Genomic DNA, 23,165 nt, shown 5'->3' with positions numbered 1-23,165 from the left:
CTTTAATCGCTAATGTTTTCCAGTTCTGATGAAAAGTCATTGAAACATTTACCCTGTCAAGCCCTTTTAAGAATTAAGAATTATGGTAATATAGGCCGCGTCTACTCAATCTCTTCATAGGACAATCCCCTCATGTCAGGAATCTGTCTAGTGAACCTTTGTTGCACTCCCTCTAAGGCAAATATATCCTTGGGTAAAGAGACCAAAACTGTAAACAGTGCTAGGTATGACTCCAGCCAGTGAAGATTTTCCCCCCTGATTCATATTGACATCAATTTTACTTGGGCTCTTTGATGCCATTCTCAGTCAAATGCTGCCTTGATGTCAAGGGCAGTCACTCTCACCTCACCTCTGGAATTCAGCTCTTTTGTCCATGTTTGGATCAAGGCTGTAATGAGCTCTGAAGCCGAGTGGTCCTGGTGGAACCCAAACTGAGCATCGGTGAGCAGGTTTATTGGTGAGTAAGTGCTGTTTGATGGCACTGTCAACGGCACCTTCCATCACTTTGCTGATGATTGAGAATGGACTGATGGGATGGTAATTGTCTGCTTTTTGAGGACAGGACATACCTTGTCGGGTAGATGCCAGTGTTGCAGCTGTACTGGAACAGCTTGGCTCGAGGCGCGGCTAGTTCTGCAGCACGCACAAGTCTTTCTAGATGTGGTCTCAGCAAGGCCCTACATAATTATAAGATTACAGTCATGAGGATGTATCTTCTAATTTGGTGGTTGTGATTTTGAGTTCCAGAATTGTCTCTTGAAGTCATTTATAGCATCAAAGCTGGATCTTGAGGCTTCATAATCTTTAAGCAGTTGATATGTTGTTGGTGTACAAACTGCTGGTCTGCTAACAGTAAAGCTTGCTGTGCTATTCACCATCTTCAAGAGTACCCTCGACTGAACCGGTGTAACTTTTTTCTCCAAATCATACACCAGGTCTTTCTCTGAGTGAGACTGATATTTTGTGGTGAATTAGAGACAGCTTTGTGCTGCAGGTTCATGCCCCCGAGGAACAAGATTTGAGACTGCCCCAACTCATTTCATATATAGAATCCTTGGAGCATTCTGAAAAAAGAGGCTTTAATGAATTTGAACCCAAGTTCCAACGGTGAAAGACAATTGTCTAACCCATTGTGCCACTCAGTTCATAAAAGCTCTGGAAATAGCAGGCAGTCTGGAACCCTTTCCTGGAAAACTACTCTACCCAGATTGATCCAAATGAAGCTAAGAATGAATTACAAGCTATTAAAGGTTCTCTGCCATTCAACTGGAACCAATCTTGTATGGCCCTCTTGCGTCGACAGGACCCATGAAATCTTCCTGATTTTGGCTGAACCAAATTGTGCTGAACTCCAAAGTTTGTTTCTCAGCACGTGGTTAACTGTACCAATAGCCTCCATCTGTCAATTTATTCTCCTGTACGTATAACAGAATTACACTCTGATTTCACAAGTAGGCTTTTGTCTCTAAAATGTAAAACCCTTGTACTTAAATTGTACTTTAATGCCATATCAAATATAGATACCAAGTAACCAAGGGCAAAATAACCAATACCATTATGGGCGTGAGTTTCTGGGTGACAGACATTTTACCTATAGAATGAAAGCCATAAATATCAATTGGTTCAACATAAACATCTGTTAGAGATGAACGTTACAAGTTTCCAACATGTATTTTTGACTTTGGAAATGGATTGGCAAAGTCATCAAAACACTAGTTTCAACTCATTAAATGGGGCGCATTGATCTAATTAAAATAGGCCACAGTGGAGTTTCCACACAATTGGACACATGGACCTGTTGCCCACAAGCACAGCTGAACGTTGGAACTTAATGGAATGGACTCTACTGCTAATGCGTAGCAACGTACCCCTCCTTGAGTTAAACGGGAGGGATGCTGCAAGGCCTAGTGAGGCCTCGTGGCACCCACTGGGCCACCAGGCAAGGGTTCGGCAGGGCCAGCGGCCTGTTGGCGGCCCGGTTGAACCCTCGGCTGACAATTAAAAGAAAATGGCGGTCGAGGTGGTGTGCCCTCCCCATTAAGAGTGGACGAGCTGCCCAGCCACTAGCAGCTTCCCACCTCGCGAAGCTGTCAGTGACACCGACCGGCAGTGGCCGCGCTCCTGCGGGGTAATTTCCCCCACGGGGCGGAAAAGGGATCGCTGCTAGACGGTAAGGGGTTGGCGTATGGCCGACAAAGGGTCGGAGTGCCGAGCGGGGTGGAAAGTCGTGGCGCGGTAACGGGCCTTAAAAAAAAAAAAAAAAAAAGGGGGGGGGGGGGACATTTCGACCCTTATGACTTTTAACTTCAGTGGGTGGCAATATCCTGCGCCAAGATGAAAATGTACACCGGTCTGCTGATAACAGAAGACGCACACTGACCCATTTTAACTTCTTCCCCTTAATTGAATTTGTTGCGCAGACTTTTTTTGGTCAATTTTTCTCTTTCTGTCCTCTCCTGAAGACATTGACTTCTTTCTGAGGTAAGGTTCTACAGGCAACGGGAGCCATCCAATAACTTGCCACGGTGGCTGTTATTTGTGTTCAGCCTTCACAATCCATGCAATCACGCTATTTGATTGCAGGGAGCATCGTAACCAAGTGCAATCTTGTTCTCATCTGGACACATGCACTTCCAGCAGGGGTTGGTGAATCGTGTACGAGAGCAGGACCCTGTTAGTTTTAACACTCCGACTCAAAGGCTGTAAGAGTTGTAGTTTTCCTACCATTTCTCCAGCGAATATCAGCGCAGACTAGGGATCAAACTTGGAACCATCCCTGTGACGATTACTCAGCTTCTCACTGGACAACACAGAATCAGCAGAGGAAACCTACCATTACACAGACTTGTAAGTTGCAAGTACAGGATACAGAAAAAAACAGAGCTACTTTTCTGTTTTCACCACCGTAGCAAAAATATAGGGGAAGGAGAAGTGTGTTAAGTGTGATGTGAAAACGTAAACTTGGTTTGTGCCATCTTAAAACAGTGCAATATTTCACTTTTTAAAAAAAAAATCATCTTTGTATATTTTGCAGACAGCTCGTACTTGATGGCCATTGGGATGAGGTGCTTCAGTTCATCCAGCCACTTGAGTGTATGGAAAAATTTGATGGGAAAAGGTGAGTTCATTTTTCTTTTATCTCTGTTTCATCCCTCTCTACTTCTAAACGAGCTGTTGTACAAGTAACAATGTCCCTGTGTTTCAGGCATGTACCATAGGACAGCTGTTCGGAGCAGTTTTGATCTCCTTACCTAAGGAAGGATATACTTGCCATAGAGGGAGTGCAACAAAGATTCACCAGACAGATTCCTGGGATGGAGGGGGGTGGGGGGGCGGGGATTGTCCTGTGGGGAGAGATTGAGTAGACTCGGCCTATATTCTCTCGAGTTTAGAAGAATGAGAGGCGATCTCATTGAAACATACAAAATGTTTACAGGGCTTGACAAGGTAGGTGGGGGAGGATGATTTCCTGACTGGGGAGTCTAGAACCAGGAGTCATAGTCTCAGAATAAGGGTTCGGCCATTTAGGACTGAGATGAAGAGAAATTCCTTCATTCAGAGGGTGGTTAATCTTTGGAATTCTCTACCCCAGAGAGCAATGGAGGCTCCGTCGTTGAGTATATTTAAGACAGAGATCGATAGATTTTTAGATATTAAGGGAATCAAGTGATATGGGGACAGTGCAGGAAAGTGGAGTTGAGGTAGAAGGTCAGCCAGGATCTTATTGAATGGCAGAGCAGGCTCGAGGGGGTTTAATGGCCTACTCCTGCTCCTAATTCTTATGTTCTTAAGTAATATCTCTCCTTATTACTTTGTAAAACAACCCCATTTACAATGGGGGCAGCTATTTGGCAGGTCCAGAAAAAGTTGTTGCTTAACTTGTTTACTTATCTGGTTTGGCCTTGCTACTGTTTGTGAAATCTGGAACAGGCTTATGGCTCTTTTCCCTCTTCGCTGAAAAGGAGCTTGGTCACAGTTGATTAGTTGTAGGTTGATGTAGCTAATCACTTGAAACTAGTTTTTCAGGCTCTTGCTTTTAGTTTCCTTTTTTTAAATTACATGCACGATTGTATACAAATTGCTATGAGGATCAATCTCCAATTTGTGATAGTTATTTGCAGTACAGGGTATAATTAGAACTTGATACCAAATCTTCAGTCCACTGATTCATAATTTTCAAGAAAAACAGCCAGAGCAGAGTTTTCAAAAACTCAATGAGATTACCCAGTTGCACTTGGATATTGACTACTGTTCTAAATTTTCTCTCTGCTCCTCAAATTGTAATTTGAGGTCCACTCTTGCAAATTGATCACCTACTTAATTCTTTTGGCTTGTATTTATCCTGTAAGAACGGTAGATGTGGTTATCTGTCTAACTAGCAGAAACTTTCAATTTTGGAAGTTTATATACAAGTAGATGGCAGCTGAAGCATGTATCTGTGAATTTCGCAACTTTGAATATTTGATGAGAAATTTACCATTTTAAATTATAGATCATGATTGCATGTATAAAAGCATTATTATAATGCAAGAATTGCAGACTATTAATCCTATGTGCTGTCTCATTTGTGATCTGATTTCTAATAATTTCTTAGGTTTAGTGTGAGAATGTGTCATAATACTTCTGCTCATTCTTAACCATGGTAAGTACAAAATCATTTAATCTAGTTTATTTGCTATTCCAGATTTCGGTATATTGTATTAAAACAGAAGTTTTTGGAAGCCTTATGTGTGAACAATGCAGTGTCAGCAGATGATGAACCTCAACATGTAAGTGCTTGAACGAATGAATTTGCTATTTTAATGTACCATTCTGTAAAGTAAACTGAAGTGCTCGACAAGGTATATGAAATCCTTTTCAACACTGGAGGCCCAATAGTAACTGCCCCAAAACACCTTTACTATCTCTACTCTATAAAGTTGTTTTGCTAAATGTTTAGCTACTATGGGGTCAAGTTTCAGCCTGAGTTGATCCTATTTTTTTGGAGCAACTGATTTAGAATGGAATATCTTAGGGCCCAAGTTTCCACATGATTTGCGCCTGATTTTTAGGAGCAACTGGTGGAGAACGGACTATCTTAGAAATCGCAATTCTCCACTTTTTTTTTCTGCAGTTCTTGTCAGGTAGTCTAGTCTAGTCAGGCAGTTCTACTTTGGAACAGAATTTTTTTTTCAAAAAGGGGTGTGTCCGGCCACTGACGCCTGATTTCAAAGTTTCCACAGTGAAAACGTACTCCAAACTAACTTAGAATGGAGCAAGTGAAGATTTTTGTAGAACTGAAAAAACCTGTTCTACACATTAAAAAATCAGGCGCAGGTTACAAATTAGGCGTCCAGAACGAGGTGGGGGGGGGGGGGGCGGCGGGAAAGGGAAGTCATTAAATTCTACAATAAATCCTTATTTATACTTCTACAAATATTATACAAATAAATCCAACCTGAATAAAAATTTATAAGCAAAGAAAAACTATCTTCCTACCTGTGTGAAAGTGCTTCAGCCAGCCTCACAAGTTCGTTCGTTCGTTCCCGACGGCAGGGGGGGAGGAGGAAGCCGTTCCAGACGGCGGGAGTGCGGGACCGATCGACCGAACGCAGCGGGGGTGGGGTGGGGAGCCGTTCCAGACGGCGGGCGGGAAGGAGACAGTGAGAAGGCTGCAGGAAGCCTCAGTGCTGATGGCAATGTGCTTTTATTAAAAAATGTTCAAAAATTAAACAGCTACAAAGAACTACAAAAATGGCCAAGTGCCAATGTTTATTTCACACTGCGCGTGCGCGAACACTCCAACGCGCACACGCAGGGTTACCGGCAGGAAAAAAACTAATTTAAATAGTACCCGCCCCCTTCCACTTATAAAATCGGCGCGAGTGTAGGCTCCGCCCCCCTGGGCGCTGCGCCAAACAGACAAGGAGCTGCAGGGCTCTCCAGAATCGCGAGTTTTTTTTCCGCCGCCGTTTTAGGCGCGAAAAACGGGCGCCCAGCTCGGAGGGGCGCCTGTTTTTTATCGTGTGGAAACTTGGGGCCCTTAGAAATTACAATTCTCGGCATTTAGTTTTAAGTTAGAACCATTTCATTTTGGAACAGATTTTTTTTTCAAAAGGGGGCGTGTCCGGCCACTTATGCCTGTTTCGAAAGTTTAGGCAGTGAAAACTTACTCCAAACTAACAGAATGGAGTAAGTGTAGATTTTTGTACGCTCAGAAAAACCTTGCCTACACTTTGAAAATCAGGTGTAGGTTACAAATCGGGCATGGGGGACGGAAGTTTACAAATATGAAACACTTCACTTTTACAAATAAAGAGCCATCATCAATAATAAATGATAAATAAATCAATAAATCAACCAATAAATCAATCAAAAAAAAAAAATTTAAAAAATTTAAAAAATCAATAAATAAAAAATTACGTTTCTACTCACCGACTGCAGCACTGGGAGCCCTCCAACAGCATGCTGGAACGGGCCCCCCCCCCCAGTGTGTGTGTCTGTTTCTGTCAGTCTCGCTCTCTCTCTCTCTCTGTCAGTCTCGCTCTCTCTCTCTCTGTCAGTCTCGCTCTCTCTCTCTCTCTCTGTCAGTCTCGCTCGCTCTCTCTCTCTCTGTCAGTCTCGCTCTCTCTCTCTCTCTGTCAGTCTCGCTCTCTCTCTCTCTGTCAGTCTCGCTCTCTCTCTCTCTGTCAGTCTCGCTCTCTCTCTCTCTGTCAGTCTCGCTCTCTCTCTCTCTGTCAGTCTCGCTCTCTCTCTCTCTCTCTCTGTCAGTCTCGCTCTCTCTCTCTCTCTCTGTCAGCCTCGCTCTCTCTCTCTCTCTCTCTCTCAGTCTCGCTCTCTCTCTCTCTCTCTCAGTCTCGCTCTCTCTCTCTCTCTCTCTGTCAGTCTCGCTCTCTCTCTCTCTCTCTGTCAGTCTCGCTCTCTCTCTCTCTGTCAGTCTCGCTCTCTCTCTCTCTGTCAGTCTCGCTCTCTCTCTCTCTCTCTCTGTCAGTCTCGCTCTCTCTCTCTCTCTCTGTCAGCCTCGCTCTCTCTCTCTCTCTCTCTCTCAGTCTCGCTCTCTCTCTCTCTCTCTCAGTCTCGCTCTCTCTCTCTCTCTCTCTGTCAGTCTCGCTCTCTCTCTCTCTCTCTCTCTGTCAGTCTCGCTCTCTCTCTCTCTCTCTCTTAGTCTCGCTCTCTCTCTCTCTCTCAGTCTCGCTCTCTCTCTCTCTGTCAGTCTCGCTCTCTCTCGCTCTCTCTCTCTCTCTCTCTCTCGCTCGCTCGCTCTCGCTCGCGCTCTCTCAGTCTCGCGCGCTCTCTCAGTCTCTCTCTGTGTCTGTGTTTCTGACAGTGAGGGAAGGATGAGGAGAGGCCGGGTGGGGAGGGGGCGGGGTGGTGGGGGAGGCTGAACGGGCCCGGCCAACATGAAGAAGCCGGGCCGAAGATTTCGGGCGGGGCCCACCCCCAGCAAGATGCCGGGAGAGGGAGCGGACTGGACCTGAAGGGGTGGGGGGAGCCGGAGCAGAGCGAGTGCTGCGGGGGGTGGCAGCTGACAGCGGAGCGGGATTTGCGGGGGAGGGCGTGAGAGAGCCAGAGGGAGTGGGAGCTGAACGGGGGAAGCCAGAGCCACAGCCAGAGGAGGGAGGTGCAGTCCGATCTTCGCCGCCCCAGTGAGCCCATTCGGCCAGGGCTAGGGGCGGCGTGCTTCGAGCCCCTCCCACACAGCCTCGGGCGCCTGGAGCTACTGCACATGCGAGCACACTGTAGCGTGCATGTGCAGAGGTCCCGGCACTATTTTCAACGCAGGGACCTGGCTCTGCCCCCCCCCCCACAGCTTGTGCTGCGCCGCACTGAGGGCCTGGATCGACCTGAGGGAGTGGAGAATACCGAGGTAAGTTTTTGGCGCGGTTTTGACCGCGGAAATCGGGCGCGGCTCGCGGGACTGCGCCGTTCTTGACGCGGCCCGAAACGTGACCCCTCTATTGCTGTAACCTCGACATCTATTTGATCCAGAGCTGAGCATCCGACCCCATATCCTCTCCATCACAAAGACTGCCGCCTTCCACCTGTAACATCGCCCCTGCCTCAGCTTACTGCACAATTGAAACCCTAATATATACCGTTGCCACTTCCAGACTTGCCTATTCCAATGTTCTCCTGGCCGACCATCTGAACAGGGCTGTCGAGACCCTAAGTTATGAAATTCCCACTCTCAACCTCTCTGCCTCTCCGCCTCTCCAGCTCCCTCATAAGATCTTTCTTAACTCTCACCTTTTTGACCAAGATTTTAGTCATCCCTCTTAATATCTCAGGGTCCCTTGCTTTTTGTGATATATGTCAGTGATTTAGATTTGAATATGGGGGTATGATGAAGAAGTTTGTAGATGACATTAAAATTGGTTGTGTGGTTGATAATGAAGAGGAAAGTCATGGACTTTAGGAGGATATCAATCTACTGGTCAGGTGGGCAGAGCAGTGGCAACTGGAATTTAATTTGGAGAAGTGTGAGGTTAATGCACTTGGGCTAATAAGGAAAGGGTATTATACACATTAAACAATCGGCCACTTAGAAGTGCAGATGAACAAAGGGTCCTTGGAGTGCTTGTCCACAGACTCCTGAAAGTAGCAAGTCAGGTGGATAAGGTGGTTAAGAAGGCATACGGAATGCTTGCCGTTATTGACCGAGGTATAGAATGCAAGAGCAGGGAGGTTATGATTAAGTTGTATAATACACTGGTTAGGCCACAGCTGGACTACTGCGTGCAGTTCTGGTCACCATATTATAGGAAGGACATGATTGCACTGGAGAGGGTGCAGAGGAGATTTACAAGGATGCGGTCTGGAATGGAGAATCTTAGCAGATTGGATAGGCTGGGTTTGTTTTCCTTTAGCGGAGGAAGCTGAGAAGAGACCTCATTGAGGTGTATAAAATATTGAGGGACCTGGATATAGTGGATAGCAGTGACCTATTTCCCTTGGTGGAAGGATCAATTACAAGGGGGCATAAGTTTAACGGTGGTTGGTGGAAGGTTTAGGGGGGATTTGAGGGGTAGCTTCTTCACACACAGGATTGTGGAGTCTGGAACTCACTGCCTGGAAGGGTGGGAGAGGCAGAAACACTCGCCACATTTAAAAGGTGCTTGGATGAGCACTTGAAGTGCCATAACCTGCAGGTTACGGACCTAGAGCTGGTAAGTGGAATTAGACTGGATAACCTCTTGTTGGCTGGCACAGATATGATGGTAAGTACTTCATGGAATCTAATACGGACAGAGTGATCTCCTGGACTAGTTTCGATCACGTGGATGGGTTGGAGAGGAATTTTCCCAGATTTTTTCCCCAATTGGCCTGGGTTTTTCTGTTGTTTTGCCTCCCAGGAGATCTCATGGCTCCGCGTGGGGTGGAGTGTAAAATGTTGCGATACATGGGGTATCGCAGTTGTGTGGGGCAGACTGGTTGGGCCGGATGCTCTTTACCTGTCCGTCGTTGTTCATAGGTTTATATGTAACCTTCAGGACTGCCAACCGAGGACTGTGTGGCTTTGTTAGCCGGTGCGGACACAATGTGCCGAAATAGCCTCCTTCTGCACTGTAAATTTCTGTGATTCTATCTCTTTCTTTGACTTGGTATTGATTTTTGTTATGATTACAATTCCGTGAAGTGCCTCAGGATGTTTTTCTACATTAAAGTTGTTAGTGACAAACACTGATGAAGTACATCATTGCAAGCCAATTAACTAATAGCAACTGACTTAAATTGGATTTATTTGGTTAATAGGGAGCTGTGTACTTCTAAACAAGTAGTATAAAACCAACTAAAATGACGACTATGTGTGCAGGAAGTGTATCCTGCTACAGTTCCCGACAGACCGCGTTGCGGCACTGGAGCTGCGGTGGATTCACTCGAGCATCCGCGATGCTGAGGATGCCGTGAATAGCACGTGTCGTGAGTTGGTCATACCGCAGGTAAAGATTACACAGACAGATAGGGAATGGATGACCAACAGGAAGAGCAGTGGAAGGAAGGTAGTACAGGTCCCCTGCGGTCATCACCCTCCAAAACAGATACACCGCTTTGGGTACTGTTGGGGGGATGACTCATCAGGGCAGCAGCAGCCAAGTCCAAGGCACCGTGGGTGACTCTGCTGCACGGGGAGGGCAGGAAAAAGAGTGGGAGAGCTATAGTAGTAGGGGATTCTATTGTAAAGGGAATAGATAGACGTTTCTGCGGCCGCAATCGAAACTCCAGGATGGTATGTTGCCTCCCTGGTGCAAGGGTCGAGGATGTCTCGGAGCGGCTGCAGGACATTTTGGAGCAGGAGGGTGAACAGCCAGTTGTCGTGGTGCATATCGGTACCAGTGATATAGGTTTAAAAAAAACGGGATGAGGTCCTACAAGCAGAATTTAGGGAACGAGGAGTTAAATTAAAAAGTAGGACCTCAAAGGTCGTAATCTCAGGATTGCTACCAGTGCCACATGCTAGTCAGTAGGAATCGCAGGATAACTCGGATGAATACGTGGCTTGAGGAGTGGTGCAAAAGGAAGGGATTCAAATTCCTGGGACATTGGAACTGGTTTTGGGGGAGGTGGGATCAGTACAAACCGGACGGTCTGCACCTGGGCAGGACCAAAACCAATGTCCATGGGGGAATGTTTGCTAGCACTGTTTGGGAGGGGTTAAACGAATATGGCAGGGGGATGAGAACCTATGAAGGGAGATAGAGGGAAGTAGAATGGGGGCAGAAGCAAAAGATAGAAAGAAGAAAAGTAAACGTGGAGGGCAAAGAAACCCAAGGCAAAAATCAAAAAGGGCCATATTACAGCAAAATTCTAAAAGGGCAAAGTGTGTTAAAAAGATAAGCCTGAAGGCTTTGTGCTTCAATGCGAGGAGTATTCGTCATAAGGTGGACGAATTAACTGCACAGGCAGCAATTAATGAATACGATATAATTGACATCACAGAGACATGGCTCCAGCGTGACCAAGGCTGGGAACTCAACATCCAGGGATATTCGACATTCAGGAAGGATAGACAGAAAGGAAAAGAAGGTGGGGTAGCGTTGCTGGTTAAAGAGGAAATTAACGCAATAGTAAGGAAGGACATTAGCTTGGGTGATGTGGAATCTGTATGGGTGGAGTTGCGGAATTCCAGAGGGCAGAAAACGCTAGTGGGACTTTTGTACAGACCACCAAACTGTAGTAATGAGGTTGGGGACAGCATCAAACAAGAAATTAGGGATGCGTGCAATAAAGGTACAGCAGTTATCATGGGTGACTTTAATCTACATATAGATTGGGCTAACCAAACTGGTAGCAAACTGGAGGAGGATTTCCTGGAGTGTATTAGGGATGGTTTTCTAGACCAATATGTCGAGGAACCAATTAGAGGGCTGGTCATCCTAGACTGGGTGATGTGTAATGAGAAAGGACTAATTAGCAATGTTGTGCGAGGCCCCTTGGGGAAGAGTGACCATAATATGGTAGAATTCTTTATTAAGATGGAGAGTGACACAGTTAATTCAGAGACTAGGGTCCTGAACTTAAGGAAAGGTAACTTCGATGGTATGAGTTGTGAATTGGCTAGAACAGATTGGCAAATGATACTTAAAGGGTTGACGGTGGATAGGCAATGGTAAACATTTAAAGATCCCATGGATGAGCTTCAACAATTGTACATCCCTGTCTGGAGTAAAAGTAAAACGGGGAAGCTGGCTCAACTGTGGCTAACAAGGGAAATTAGGGATAGTGTTAAATCCAAGGAAGAGGCTTATAAATTGACCAGAAAAAGCAGCAAACCTGAGGACTGAGAGAAATTTAGAATTCAGCAGAGGAGGACAAAGGGTTTAATTAGGAGGGGGAAAATAGAGTATGAGAGGAAGCTTGCCGGGAACATAAAAACTGACTGCAAAAGCTTCTATAGATATGTGAAGAGAAAAAGATTAGTGAAGACAAACGTAGGTCCCTTGCAGTCAGATTTAGGTGAATTTATAATGGGGGAACAAAGAAATGGCAGACCAGTTGAACAAATACTTTGGTCCTGTCTTCACGAAGGAACACACAAATAACCTTCTGGAAGTACTAGGGGACCGAGGGTCTAGTGAGGGGGAGGAGGAACTGAAGGATATCCTTTTTAGGCGGGAAATTGTGCTCGGGAAATTGATGGGATTGAAGGCTGATAAATCTCCGGGGCCTGATAGTCTGCATCCCAGAGTACTTAAGGAAGTGGCCCTAGAAATAGTGGATGCATCGATCATTTTCCAATAGTCTTATCGACTCTAGATCCATTCCTATGGACTGGTGGGTAGCTAATGTAACACCACTTTTTAAAAAAGGAGGGAGAGAGAAAACAGGTAATTATAGACTGGTTAGCCTGACATCAGTAGTGGGGAAAATGTTGGAATCAATTATTAAAGATGAAATAGCAGCGCATTTGGAAAGCAGTGACAGGATCGGTCCAAGTCAGCATGGATTTATGAAAGGGAAATCATGCTTGACAAATCTTCTGGAATTTTTTGAGGATGTAACTCGTAGAGTGGACAAGCGAGAACCAGTGGATGTGGTGTATTTGGACTTTAAAAAAGGCTTTTGACAAGGTCTCACACGAGATTGGTGTGCAAAATCAAAGCACATGGTATTTGGGGTAATATACTGATGTGGATAGAGAACTGGTTGGCAGACAGGAAATAGAGTCGGGATAAACGGGTCCTTTTCAGAATGGCAGGCAGTGACTAGTGGAGTGCCGCAGGGCTCAGTTCTGGGACCCCAGCTCTTTACAATATACATCAATGATTTTGATGAAGGAATTGAGTGTAATATCTCCAAATTTGCATATGACACTAAACTGAGTGGTGGTGTGAACTGTGAGGGGACACTAAGAGGCTGCAGGATGACTTGCACAGGTTAGGTGAGTGCGCAAATGCATGGCAGGTGCAATATAATGTGGATAAATGTGAGGTTATCCACTTTGGGGGCAAAAACACGATGGCAGAATATTATCTGAATGGCGACAGATTAGGAAAAGGGGAGGTGCAACGAGACCTGGGTGTCATGGTACATCAGTCATTGAAAGTTGGCATGCAGGTACAGCAGGCGGTGAAGAAGGCAAATGGTATGTTGGCCTCATAGCTAGGGGATTTGAGTATAGGAGCAGGGGGAGGTCTTACTGCAGTTGTACAGGACCTTGGTGAGGCCTCACCTGGTGTTCAGTTTTGGTCTCCTAATCTGAGGAAGGACATTCTTGCTATTGAAGGAGTGCAGCGAAGGTTCACTAAACTGATTCCCGGGATGGCTGGTCTGACATATGAGGAGAGACTGGATCGACTGCCTATATTCACTGGAGTTTAGAAGGATGAAAGGGGATCTCATAGAAACATATAAAATTCTGACGAGACTGGACAGGTTAGATGCAGGAAGAATGTTCCCGATGTTGGGGAAATCCAGAACCAGTGGACACAGTCTAAGGACAAGGGGTAAGCCATTTAGGACTGAGATGAGGAGAAACTTCTTCAATCAGAGAGTTGTTAACCTGTGGAATTCCCTATCGCAGAGAGTTGTTGATGCCAGTTCATTTGATATATTCAAGAGGAAGTTAGATATGGCCCTTACAGCTTAAGGGGTCAAGGGGTATGGAGAGAAAGCAGGAAAGGGGTACTGTGGTGAATGATCAGCCATGATCTTGAATGGTGGTGCAGGCTCGAAGGGCCGAATGGCCTACTCTGCACCTATTTTCTATGTTTCTATGATGCGGTGCTGTATCACTTTTCCAAGGGAAAACTTGGAATGGGTTCAGTATGAATTTTTTCACAATTCCTATTCAGTGTAGTGAAGCCTATTCGTCATTTGTAGACTAAACTATATAACCTGTATGAAGTGATAAAATGGTCTCCGATTTGCCACTCTTAAATTGCATGTGCAACAAATTGAGCTAATGGTGTTAACCCAGATTATGTGCCTGCCCTTTTTTATGGCATGAGGATGTCCTTTAGTCTTTCTACAGGATATGCATTTTTTATGAAAGATCATTAAACAGTGTGATCAGTATTTTCCCATATACTATCCCTTCATCTGATTGTAAATTTGCTTGAGGTTAACTTTTTGAAAAATCTCCCATTTCCCCCTTCAACACATCGTTCCTCAATCCCACAAGTAAAAGTTACAGTAGGGGTAGGCAGAGTGCAAATGTTGAAAATAAATTAGGATTTTAATTTAAATATCGCTTCTAACATTATGGAAAAAATTTATATGGCGCCTTTCACAACCTCCGAATGTCTCGAAGTGCTTTACAGCCAATAAAGTACTTTTGAAGTATAGTTACCATTGTAATGTAGGAAATGTGGCAGCCAATTTGCACACAGCAAGATCCCATAAACAGCAATGAGATAATGTCCAAATAATCTGTTTTTGTGATATTGATTGAGGAATAAATACTGACCAGGACAGCAGAGCTAACTCTTCTTCGAAATAGTGCCATGGGATCTTTTACGTCCACCTGAGAGAGCAGACGGGATGTACCTCCAACAGTGCAGCATTCCATCAGTAGGCTATCAGCCTAGATTTTTGAGCTCAAGTCTCTGGAGTGAGACTGGAGTGAACCTTTTGACTCCGAGTCAAGGGTGCTACCAACTGAGCCACGGCCGACACTCAATATATGCTACTTTTTTTTACTGTGTAAAATTAAAAATTAGACTTGTATTAAAATATGCTTACACTAGAGAATTCATACATCTTGGATATTATTTGTTGCAGCTAGAGTATACAATGCAAGAGGCTGTGAAATGTCTCCATGCACTAGAGGAATATTGTCCCACCAAGGAAGACTACAGCAAACTCTGCTTACTGCTTACCCTTCCTCGCCTAACAAACCATGCAGAATTTAAGGATTGGAACCCCAGCACTGCTCGTGTCCAGTGCTTTGACGAGGCCTGTGTTATGGTAGCAGAGTTCATCCCTGCTGATAGAAAGTTGAGTGAAGCTGGTTTCAAAGCCAGCAATAACAGACTATTTCAACTTATCATTAAGGGTTTGCTCTATGAGTCTTGTGTGGAATTCTGTCAAAGTAGAGCCACTGGTGAAGAGATCAGTGAGAGTGAAGTACTGCTTGGAATTGATTTACTGTGTGGCAATGGGTGTGATGATCTGGATTTGAGTCTTCTCTCATGGCTTCAAAATTTATCACCCAGTACTTTCTCCTGTGCATTTGAACAAAAGATTTTGAATATCCATACAGACAAACTTGTAAAACCCACAAGGTCTTCATACTCTGATATTTTAACACCTCTAATTAATAAACTGTCTCCTTACCCATCATCCCCGATGAGGCGCCCGCAGTCTGCTGATGCATACATGTCACGTTCCCTGAACCCAGCATTGGATGGCCTGTCGTATGGGCTGACTAGTCAGGAGAAGCGTAATGCTGATTTAGTGAACCGAAGTTCTCCAATGTCTCATTCTTTTGCAAACTTTCATTACCCTGGCACACAAAATCTTTCCAAAAGTCTCATGCTGGAAAACACGGACTGTCACAGCATATATGAGGAATCACCAGAAAGGTTAGTTTATTTTTGTATTTATTTATATGTTTTATATTTATCACTGTTTAGGTAAAAGGTTTTTGATTAAACAGCTGTCTTGTGATAATCATTTCTAATAACAAACATGCCATTAAAGTTTAGAACAGACCACTAAAAATTGTACATTGACCTATATATTTTAATATTTATAGACCCGTATTTTGCGGTGGTTAATGAAGAAGTGTCAGCGTTCGCTGTCATTACCCCTCTGACACTGACTAACTTCAGAATTTAGCACGTGCGCAGATAAAACGCTGAAATCCTGAAGTTGCGATCAGTCATTCACTGCTCTGACACCAGCTGCGCTCTGGACCATACCCCCTTCCCCGCCCATCCAATAGCTTGTAATCAGTAGAACTGACAAAAACGTAAGCTTTTCCACACTAATATAATGTTTAAACACCCCATTAAATTTTAAGTCGAGTTGGAAACTAATTTTATGTTTATTTGTTTAAATTTCTCCATTATGATAATTACTAATTTTTTTTTAGAAAAATAAATGTTTTCTTTGAAGTTTGTTCATGATATTTCAGCTTCTATGAAACCCATGTGTGTGTGTCAATCTTTATTTTGCGCTCTAACATTTTTGAAAATGCAGATAACCAGTACTATTTTATTTCCTGGTTTGCTGTCTGAGAATTCTTCAATGTGATTGGCTGCTTAAACTTAATATCATTGCTGCACTACGCTAGAAACCCCCAAATGGCAGCGATACAATCAGTTACATGTCAAGGAAGCCAAACATCTCTCCACAGAGATTGAGATCTCTATGGGCAGCTATGGTCGAGGTCAGTGGCGATCGCTGTAGCTTTGCCGCTGACCGCAAATTATGGGCCATAATTTCCTAATGTGCTTACTGTTTTTTTTTGATGGAAAGAATATGGACCAGTTACCAGGAGGTAAACATGAATGATGCAGTGGGGGAAAAAAAATGTTTCCCAGGCAAGCTGCCCAGACTGATGATGGTGAAAAATTGCTTTTGTGGAAAAACCTCAGTTTGAATCCTGGATAGGAGAAATTTAATTTGGTTGCCTTTGCTGAGAGTCGCAAGATAAATACAGTTAAAGGTGGACTTTCTACCCATTTCAGGCCCAAAAGTGTTTTAAAATTCGCATCCTTGTTTTCAAATCTCTCCATGACCTCGCCCTTCCCAATCTCTCTAATCTCCTCCAACCCCACAACGTTCCAAGATATCTATGCTCCTCTGATTCTGGCCTCGAGCATCCCCGATTTTAATCGCACCATCATTGGTGACTTCAGCTGCCAAGGCCCTAAGCTCTCCCCTCCCTACACCTCTCCGCCTCTCTACCTCTCTTTCCTCCTTTTAAGATGCTCCTTAAAATCTACCTCTTTAACCAAGCTTTTGGTCATCTGCCCTAAATCTCCTTGTGTAGCTTGGTGTCTCATTTTATTCAATTTACTTCGTTAAAGATGCTATATAAATACATGTTGTTTATTATTCTTTCTCTCTTTTCCCCCCCCCCCTCCCCACCACCATGACAACAATGCAAATATTTTGCCCCCTCTACCTTATTCCAAAGTTCTTTGTGAAGAAATATTCACAAATTTGCTGATATAAATCCTAAATTTGCCATTTGCTAGTTTAACCTAGTCCCCTTGTCCTACTTTCACACTTTAGTTTGAAGTATAGGTTGAACCTCCTTTATCCGGAACCACCCCTTGTCCAGAACCACCCCTTGTCCAGAACCATTCCCAGCCACTAGATGGCGCATGCGCAGAACTCCAATATGAACAAATTGAAGTCTTTCCTCGCTACCGACTCCTGCAATCGCTGGCCTGACCCCGCGATCCACCGTGGCCCCACCACCCCCCAGTGACCTCTGCCGCACACCCAGCCCCAAGCCAGCCAGTCAGCCCCGATATCCCCTTGCTCAGTACCTGTACCATCCAATTTAACGTGACCACCCTCTCATCCGGAAAAATCTCTTATCCAGAACAGGCCAGGTCCTGAGGGTTCCGGTTAAGGGAAATTCAACCTGTAGTTCTGAGTGGAAATTAAAATTGAAGTCTCAGTTTTACCTGGAGAGGGGAAGACAGTGTCAATTATTCTGGGTCTGAATATAATTCAGTTAATCTTATCCAGAAGAGCACTAGCAAGAAATTAGCGTACTTTAAATTCAAAGGATAAAGAGTTCGGCAACTTATGATAGGAACAGGAGTGGGTCATTCAGTCCCTTGAGCCTGTTCCGCCATTCAATGAGATCATGGCTGATCAGTGATCTAACTCCATATACCCACATTTGGTCCAAATCCTTTAATACCTTTTAATTAACAAAAATCTATCAATCTCTGATTTAAAATTTAAAATTGATCTAGCATCAATTGCCGTTTGCGGAAAAGAGTTCCAAACTTCTACCACCCTTTGTGTGTAGAAGTGTTTCTTAATTTCACTCCTGAAAGGCCTGGCTCTAATTTTTAGACTATGCCCCCTAGTCCTAGAATTCCCCAACCAACAGAAATAGTTTCTCTCTGTCTATCCTATCTGTTCCTCTTCATATCCAAAAACTTTGATCAGACCACCCTTTAACCGTCTAAATTCTAGGGAATACAACTCTAATTTGCGTAATCTCTCCTCGTAACTTAACCCCTGAAGTCCGAGTACCATTCTGGTAAACCTACACTGCACTCCCTCCAAGGCTAATATATCCTTCCTAAGGTGTGGTGACCAGAACTGCGCTCAGTACTCCAGGTGTGGTCTAACCAGGGCTTTGTAAAGTGCAGCATAACTTCTACCCCCTTGTACTCTCGTCCTCCAGATATAAAGGCCAGCATTCCATTAGCCTTTTTGATTATTTTCTGTACATGTTCATGACATTTTAATGACCCATGTACCTGGATCGGACCCCAAGTCTCTTTGGATATCCACTGTTTTTAGCTTTTCACCATTTAGAAAGTACTCTGTTCTATCTTTTTAGGTTCAAAGTGAATGACCTCACATTTGCCTACATTGAACCCCATTGGCAATGGTTTTGCCCATTCACTTAATCTATCAATATCCCTTTGTAATTTTATGCTTTCATCTACAATGCCGCTCATCTTTGTGTCATCGACAAATTTGGATCTATGACTTTCTGTACCATTATCGAAGTCGTTAATAAATTGTGAATAGTTGAGGCCCCAACACACATCCCTGCAGGAACTACAATCACATCCTGCCAATTAGAACCTAGCCATTATCTCTGCTGCCTGTCTCCTGTTGCTCAGCCAATTTCCGAACCAGGTCAATAATTTGCTCTCAATTCCATGGGCCTTAGATAATAGTTACATCTGTGGGACTTTATCAAATGCCTTCTGGAAGTCAATATAAATAACATCCATAGACAGTCCCCTGTCCACTACTTTTGTCACCGCTTCAAAAAATTCAATCAGGTTTGTCAAGCATGATCTACATTTCACAAAGCCACTTTTGGATTGATGTGAAGTGGTATTGGGTGTGCATAACTGAAAGTATCAGTATAACACAGGATCTTAATGCAAATGCTAAAGCTGAGAGTTAGTCCCTTCAGGTTGCATCTGGTGCATAATAATTGCAGCCCAAAAGTGTACAATACAGCTTTTGCTCTTAGTTGCATTTCAAATTTGAATAGATACCATTTAAAACATATTTGTTCTTAGACACTTCTGTAAGCTTTATGCATCATGCTAAGTTGTAGAAGGATATTGTGTCTTAGATGCCAAAAAATATGTACTTTGGAAAACACTCGCATCCACCCATGATAAGACTTCTGTCGGAATATTCGGTCTGGCCAATTGATTTTTCAGTAACCTGTGCCAGTTCCTCCTCATCTGGATGACTAGCGCACTATCCATTCTTCCTCTGACATTTATAGGTTGAAATTTTAATGTGCTCTCAAGATCGAAGTTCAGTGTAGTCTTTTGATTCTTGAGGACTCAAGTCTTTTGGACACAAGGTAGAAGTAATGCATCAGAGGGGAATAATTCCTTTTTCCTTATGTGTTTTTTCATGTTCCTTTTAAAAGTACCCATTAGGTTGGATTAACCATTTTGCTTATTCAGCTTCTTTTCCTTTTCACTCCACTTTCCCACCATGCTTTAATAGGACAGATTCCCCAGTGCCCAGAGTTCAACATTCTCCTGGTTGTGGTAATGGTGAAACTTTAAATCAGGATGAAGCATCGCTGTGCAATTCCATTGAAGCAGCATCAAATTCAGCCACCCCTAAAGTGGAAAAGAATGAGGTAAATGTTAGATTTATTGTATTAACACTGCCTGCTCAGGTTTTTATCCATTTTAAACCTGTTCTGTCATTTGTGTTCACAGACAAAAAAATCAGAGTCTGCATATATGTATTACAATAGCTTGCATTTATGTCATACTTGCAATGTAAAGAAACATCCCAAGGTGCTTCACAACTAGATGTAAGCAAAACAAACACCAAGCCAGGAAGTGGAAAGTTTAGGAGGGGTGAAAGAAAGTTTGATCAAAGAGATGTATTTTGAGAATCGGAGGAAGACTTTGAGATTAGGACCAAGGTGGCTGAAAGCTCTGTCTCCAGTGCTGGAATGAAGGGAGGCGGGATGGACCGAAGATAGGAGTTAAAAGAACCAAACATTCAGGAGGGCATATAGGGCTGGAGGAGATTGCAGAGAATGGAGGGACTTGTAGATGAGGGGAGAGATTTTGAATTTAATGAGATCCATCATTTAAAAATTACAAATAAAAACATAAAATGCTGGAAACACTCGGATCAAGCAGCATTTGTGGAGAGAGGAGGGCCAGGTTAATGTTTCAGGTCAGTGACGGCCCGGGGGAGAAATTCGGGAGCACCTCAACTTTTAAAAGTTGAAAAGATTAGCACCAGGTGACGGGTGCTGGAGTTATGGTTTCTGGCTAGAAATGTACTGGCTGTTTACGAGGCTAAGACTGAACACTTGACCATGAATCTGGTTACTGTGCGGGTATGGTCAGTAAATAAGAGGAGAATTTAGTAGAACTCGAAGGAATTGAAACGAACCTTGAGCTGCAGAGTATTTGGGGGAAACTTTGGCAAGACTGATCTCTGCTTGTGTTCCTCGGACTGACAATGTTGCCATTGACAACTCTGATCACCCGAATTTCCACTGAAGATTTGAGCCGCCCTGAGCCGGAGTTAAATAATGAAATTAGTGAGGATAGCACAAACTTTGATGGTTATGACATAGCTCCTTTATCCTCCGACTCTGCTCAATATGGTATGCATTGCCCATTTAGTGACTTAATTGACTCAAAGATGTTAGGTAGTCTGCCAAAAATTGGAGAAGCCATTGCATGTAATTCAATTTTGAAGGTAACTAATTTTTTTTAAAACCTTAATACAGTGAAATTGAAGTCAAGTTTTTTTTAAATTCTTGATATTGTAAATGTTTTGAAAACTGAAGTGTTTATAAGGAAAGTTATAGTACTTACAATGTTACAATTTTGTTCGATTTGACAGACTACTGGAGAACTCGAGCTTCAGCTCTGGGAAATGCTATTGATTTTCTCTTAGCTGCTGCATTGTGGATAATGGTTGATAGCAATATGATACTTTTTTTCAAGGAGTTAATAAACATAGTATTAACTTCTTTCGTTTGAATCTGACTATTTTTGAAGCAGAACTGCAGGTTGCAACGATTCACAGGTTTTTGGCTCCTCAAAAAAACTGATTCTTAGGAATATTTTTTTTTTAAGGCCTACATATCAGAACAACACCGGATTAAAGGCATGAAGATAATTTTGTTTCCATTTTCTCCATTTTTCTTGAAATTGAAGACTCCTGTTGGATTACATTACATGAGCAAGCAGCATTAAACCTCTTGTACCTCACCTGTTAGATACTTTACATGGGTGAATCCAGGTGATGAACATTAGCAAGCTGTTTGGGATCACTATAAGCTGACCCTGTCCCGATTGTGGACCAACATACACTTCCGTCAGGGACAGGAGCCTTGGCTATAGGAAGGCTAAGGCCAATTGTTATGCCTTAAATGAGGCTAACTCCACCCAGATCAGCGAATGTATTTGGGACCTTGCAGGGTTGCCTGGCTTAGTGCTATAACATACAGTGCATTTATCGACTTAGCCATTGAAGGATTTTTTGGGGCAGATTTGCCTGTGACTTTTCATTCCCCTTCAAGAATTAAATAAATTGATTAGAGACCATCCTTTTTAGGAGTGGTTTGAGGAGCCAAAGTACTTTTTGAGGGTCCATAGTTTCTGATCATGCTTTATTACTGGACTATTACCCAAAATGCAATTTAATGAAGTGGCATTCCCTTGTTATAAAATACAAGGCTGCAAACTGGGTTTCTTAAGATTCTACTTAATTATACTGAAATATGAAACACAAAGTTTGAACTATAATTTAAATAGGTTTATAATAAATGCAAATAATTTATTCATGTAATTTTCTTTAACCTCTTAGCTGAGGGAATCTACAGAACAATTTCAAGAATACTATCGACAACGAATGCGCTACCAACAGCATCTGGAGCAAAAGGAGCAACAAAGGCAACTGTACCAGCAGATGTTACTTGAAGGAGGGGTCAATGAAGAAGATGGAGCAGGCCAGCAACAGAACCTTACAGAGCAGTTCCTTAGCAGGTCAGTTTCAGCTCTGGTACAAACACTGCCACACCCCACATTATTTTTCTTCCCCCTCCCAAATATAATTCCTGTTTCTTCACACAGTATCATTGCATCTTGTAACAAATGTGTTTCTAAGAATATTTTGTGAAAATGCAATTTAAACAATCGGCATTAATATCTGAAATAAAATACATTGGGCCAGAAATTTGCCACCGTAACAATCGATTTAGCTCCATTTTTTTGGAGCTAAAAGTTTTTTGGGGGAGCTAAATAAATTTAAGACGATTTTGCTAGTTTCGCCAATGGTATAATGCCATCATTAAAAAATATGGGCTTTTTTTTTTAAGGAACCGTTTTTGTGATGTCACTCGGGATCAAATGCAACGATAACGTCGTTTTTGCAATTTTCCCAATAAGGATATTTTTAAGGACCGTGCTAAATACCATTTTTTAAAAGCTTGCCTTACCTAGTCGAGTCCGATCGAAATCGGCATTAACGGGGCAATTTTGGGAAACTGAGCTAAAAGTTAAAGCTTTTGGGTGGAACAAAACCTATTTTATATAAAAACTGCTTAAAAATGTTTACAGCATTTCCTACAAATATATATCCAGCATTCTGGATAGTTGCTCTTGAGAGTAAATGGTACAACATGGAGCTAAAGAAAGCTTGTAGATTCTTGTATTTAAATGCTGTTACTGTGTTTATGAATGCTGGATATGCTTGAGACATTATGGAGGGCCACTAAAAAGCAATTTTTTGGAAATCAATGTTTAGCCGATTGCAATTTGATCACCCAAGACCCGCAACAGGAGAAAATTGCAGCTTTGAAATAAAACAGACACTGGAGTTTAGCTCTCGAGACCGAAAGCATATTTGTCAAAGATTCAAACGCAACTCTTTTTGAAAACCAGTGATCCCACGACATAGGTGGAAAGGGTCTGAACTTCATTTGAAATCCAACATTTTGTACCAGTTTGAAACACTGAAAAAACATAAGAAAATCAGATCTTTAAACATGCTGGGGATTATCACTTGTGCTTATTCAAAGACTG

General features: G+C 43.1%; 1 protein-coding gene across 2 annotated transcripts in view; it reads left to right on the top strand.

Moving 5' to 3' along the window:
• Window positions 1-23,165, top strand: part of LOC139268703 (WD repeat-containing protein 47-like) — a 75,752-nt gene that overhangs the window by 18,846 nt on the left and 33,741 nt on the right. For both annotated transcript variants that reach the window (XM_070887282.1, XM_070887281.1), the window contains exons 3-7: window positions 3,035-3,118; window positions 4,685-4,769; window positions 14,701-15,503; window positions 19,606-19,744; window positions 21,949-22,127. In XM_070887282.1, the coding sequence (XP_070743383.1) occupies window positions 3,035-3,118; window positions 4,685-4,769; window positions 14,701-15,503; window positions 19,606-19,744; window positions 21,949-22,127 (1,290 nt within the window). The remainder of the gene's footprint in view (window positions 1-3,034; window positions 3,119-4,684; window positions 4,770-14,700; window positions 15,504-19,605; window positions 19,745-21,948; window positions 22,128-23,165) is intronic.

The sequence above is a fragment of the Pristiophorus japonicus genome, chromosome 8 (genome assembly GCF_044704955.1).
Source record: "Pristiophorus japonicus isolate sPriJap1 chromosome 8, sPriJap1.hap1, whole genome shotgun sequence".
Classification (NCBI taxonomy): Eukaryota; Metazoa; Chordata; class Chondrichthyes; family Pristiophoridae; genus Pristiophorus; species Pristiophorus japonicus.
This window is presented reverse-complemented; position numbering and strand designations above follow the sequence as displayed.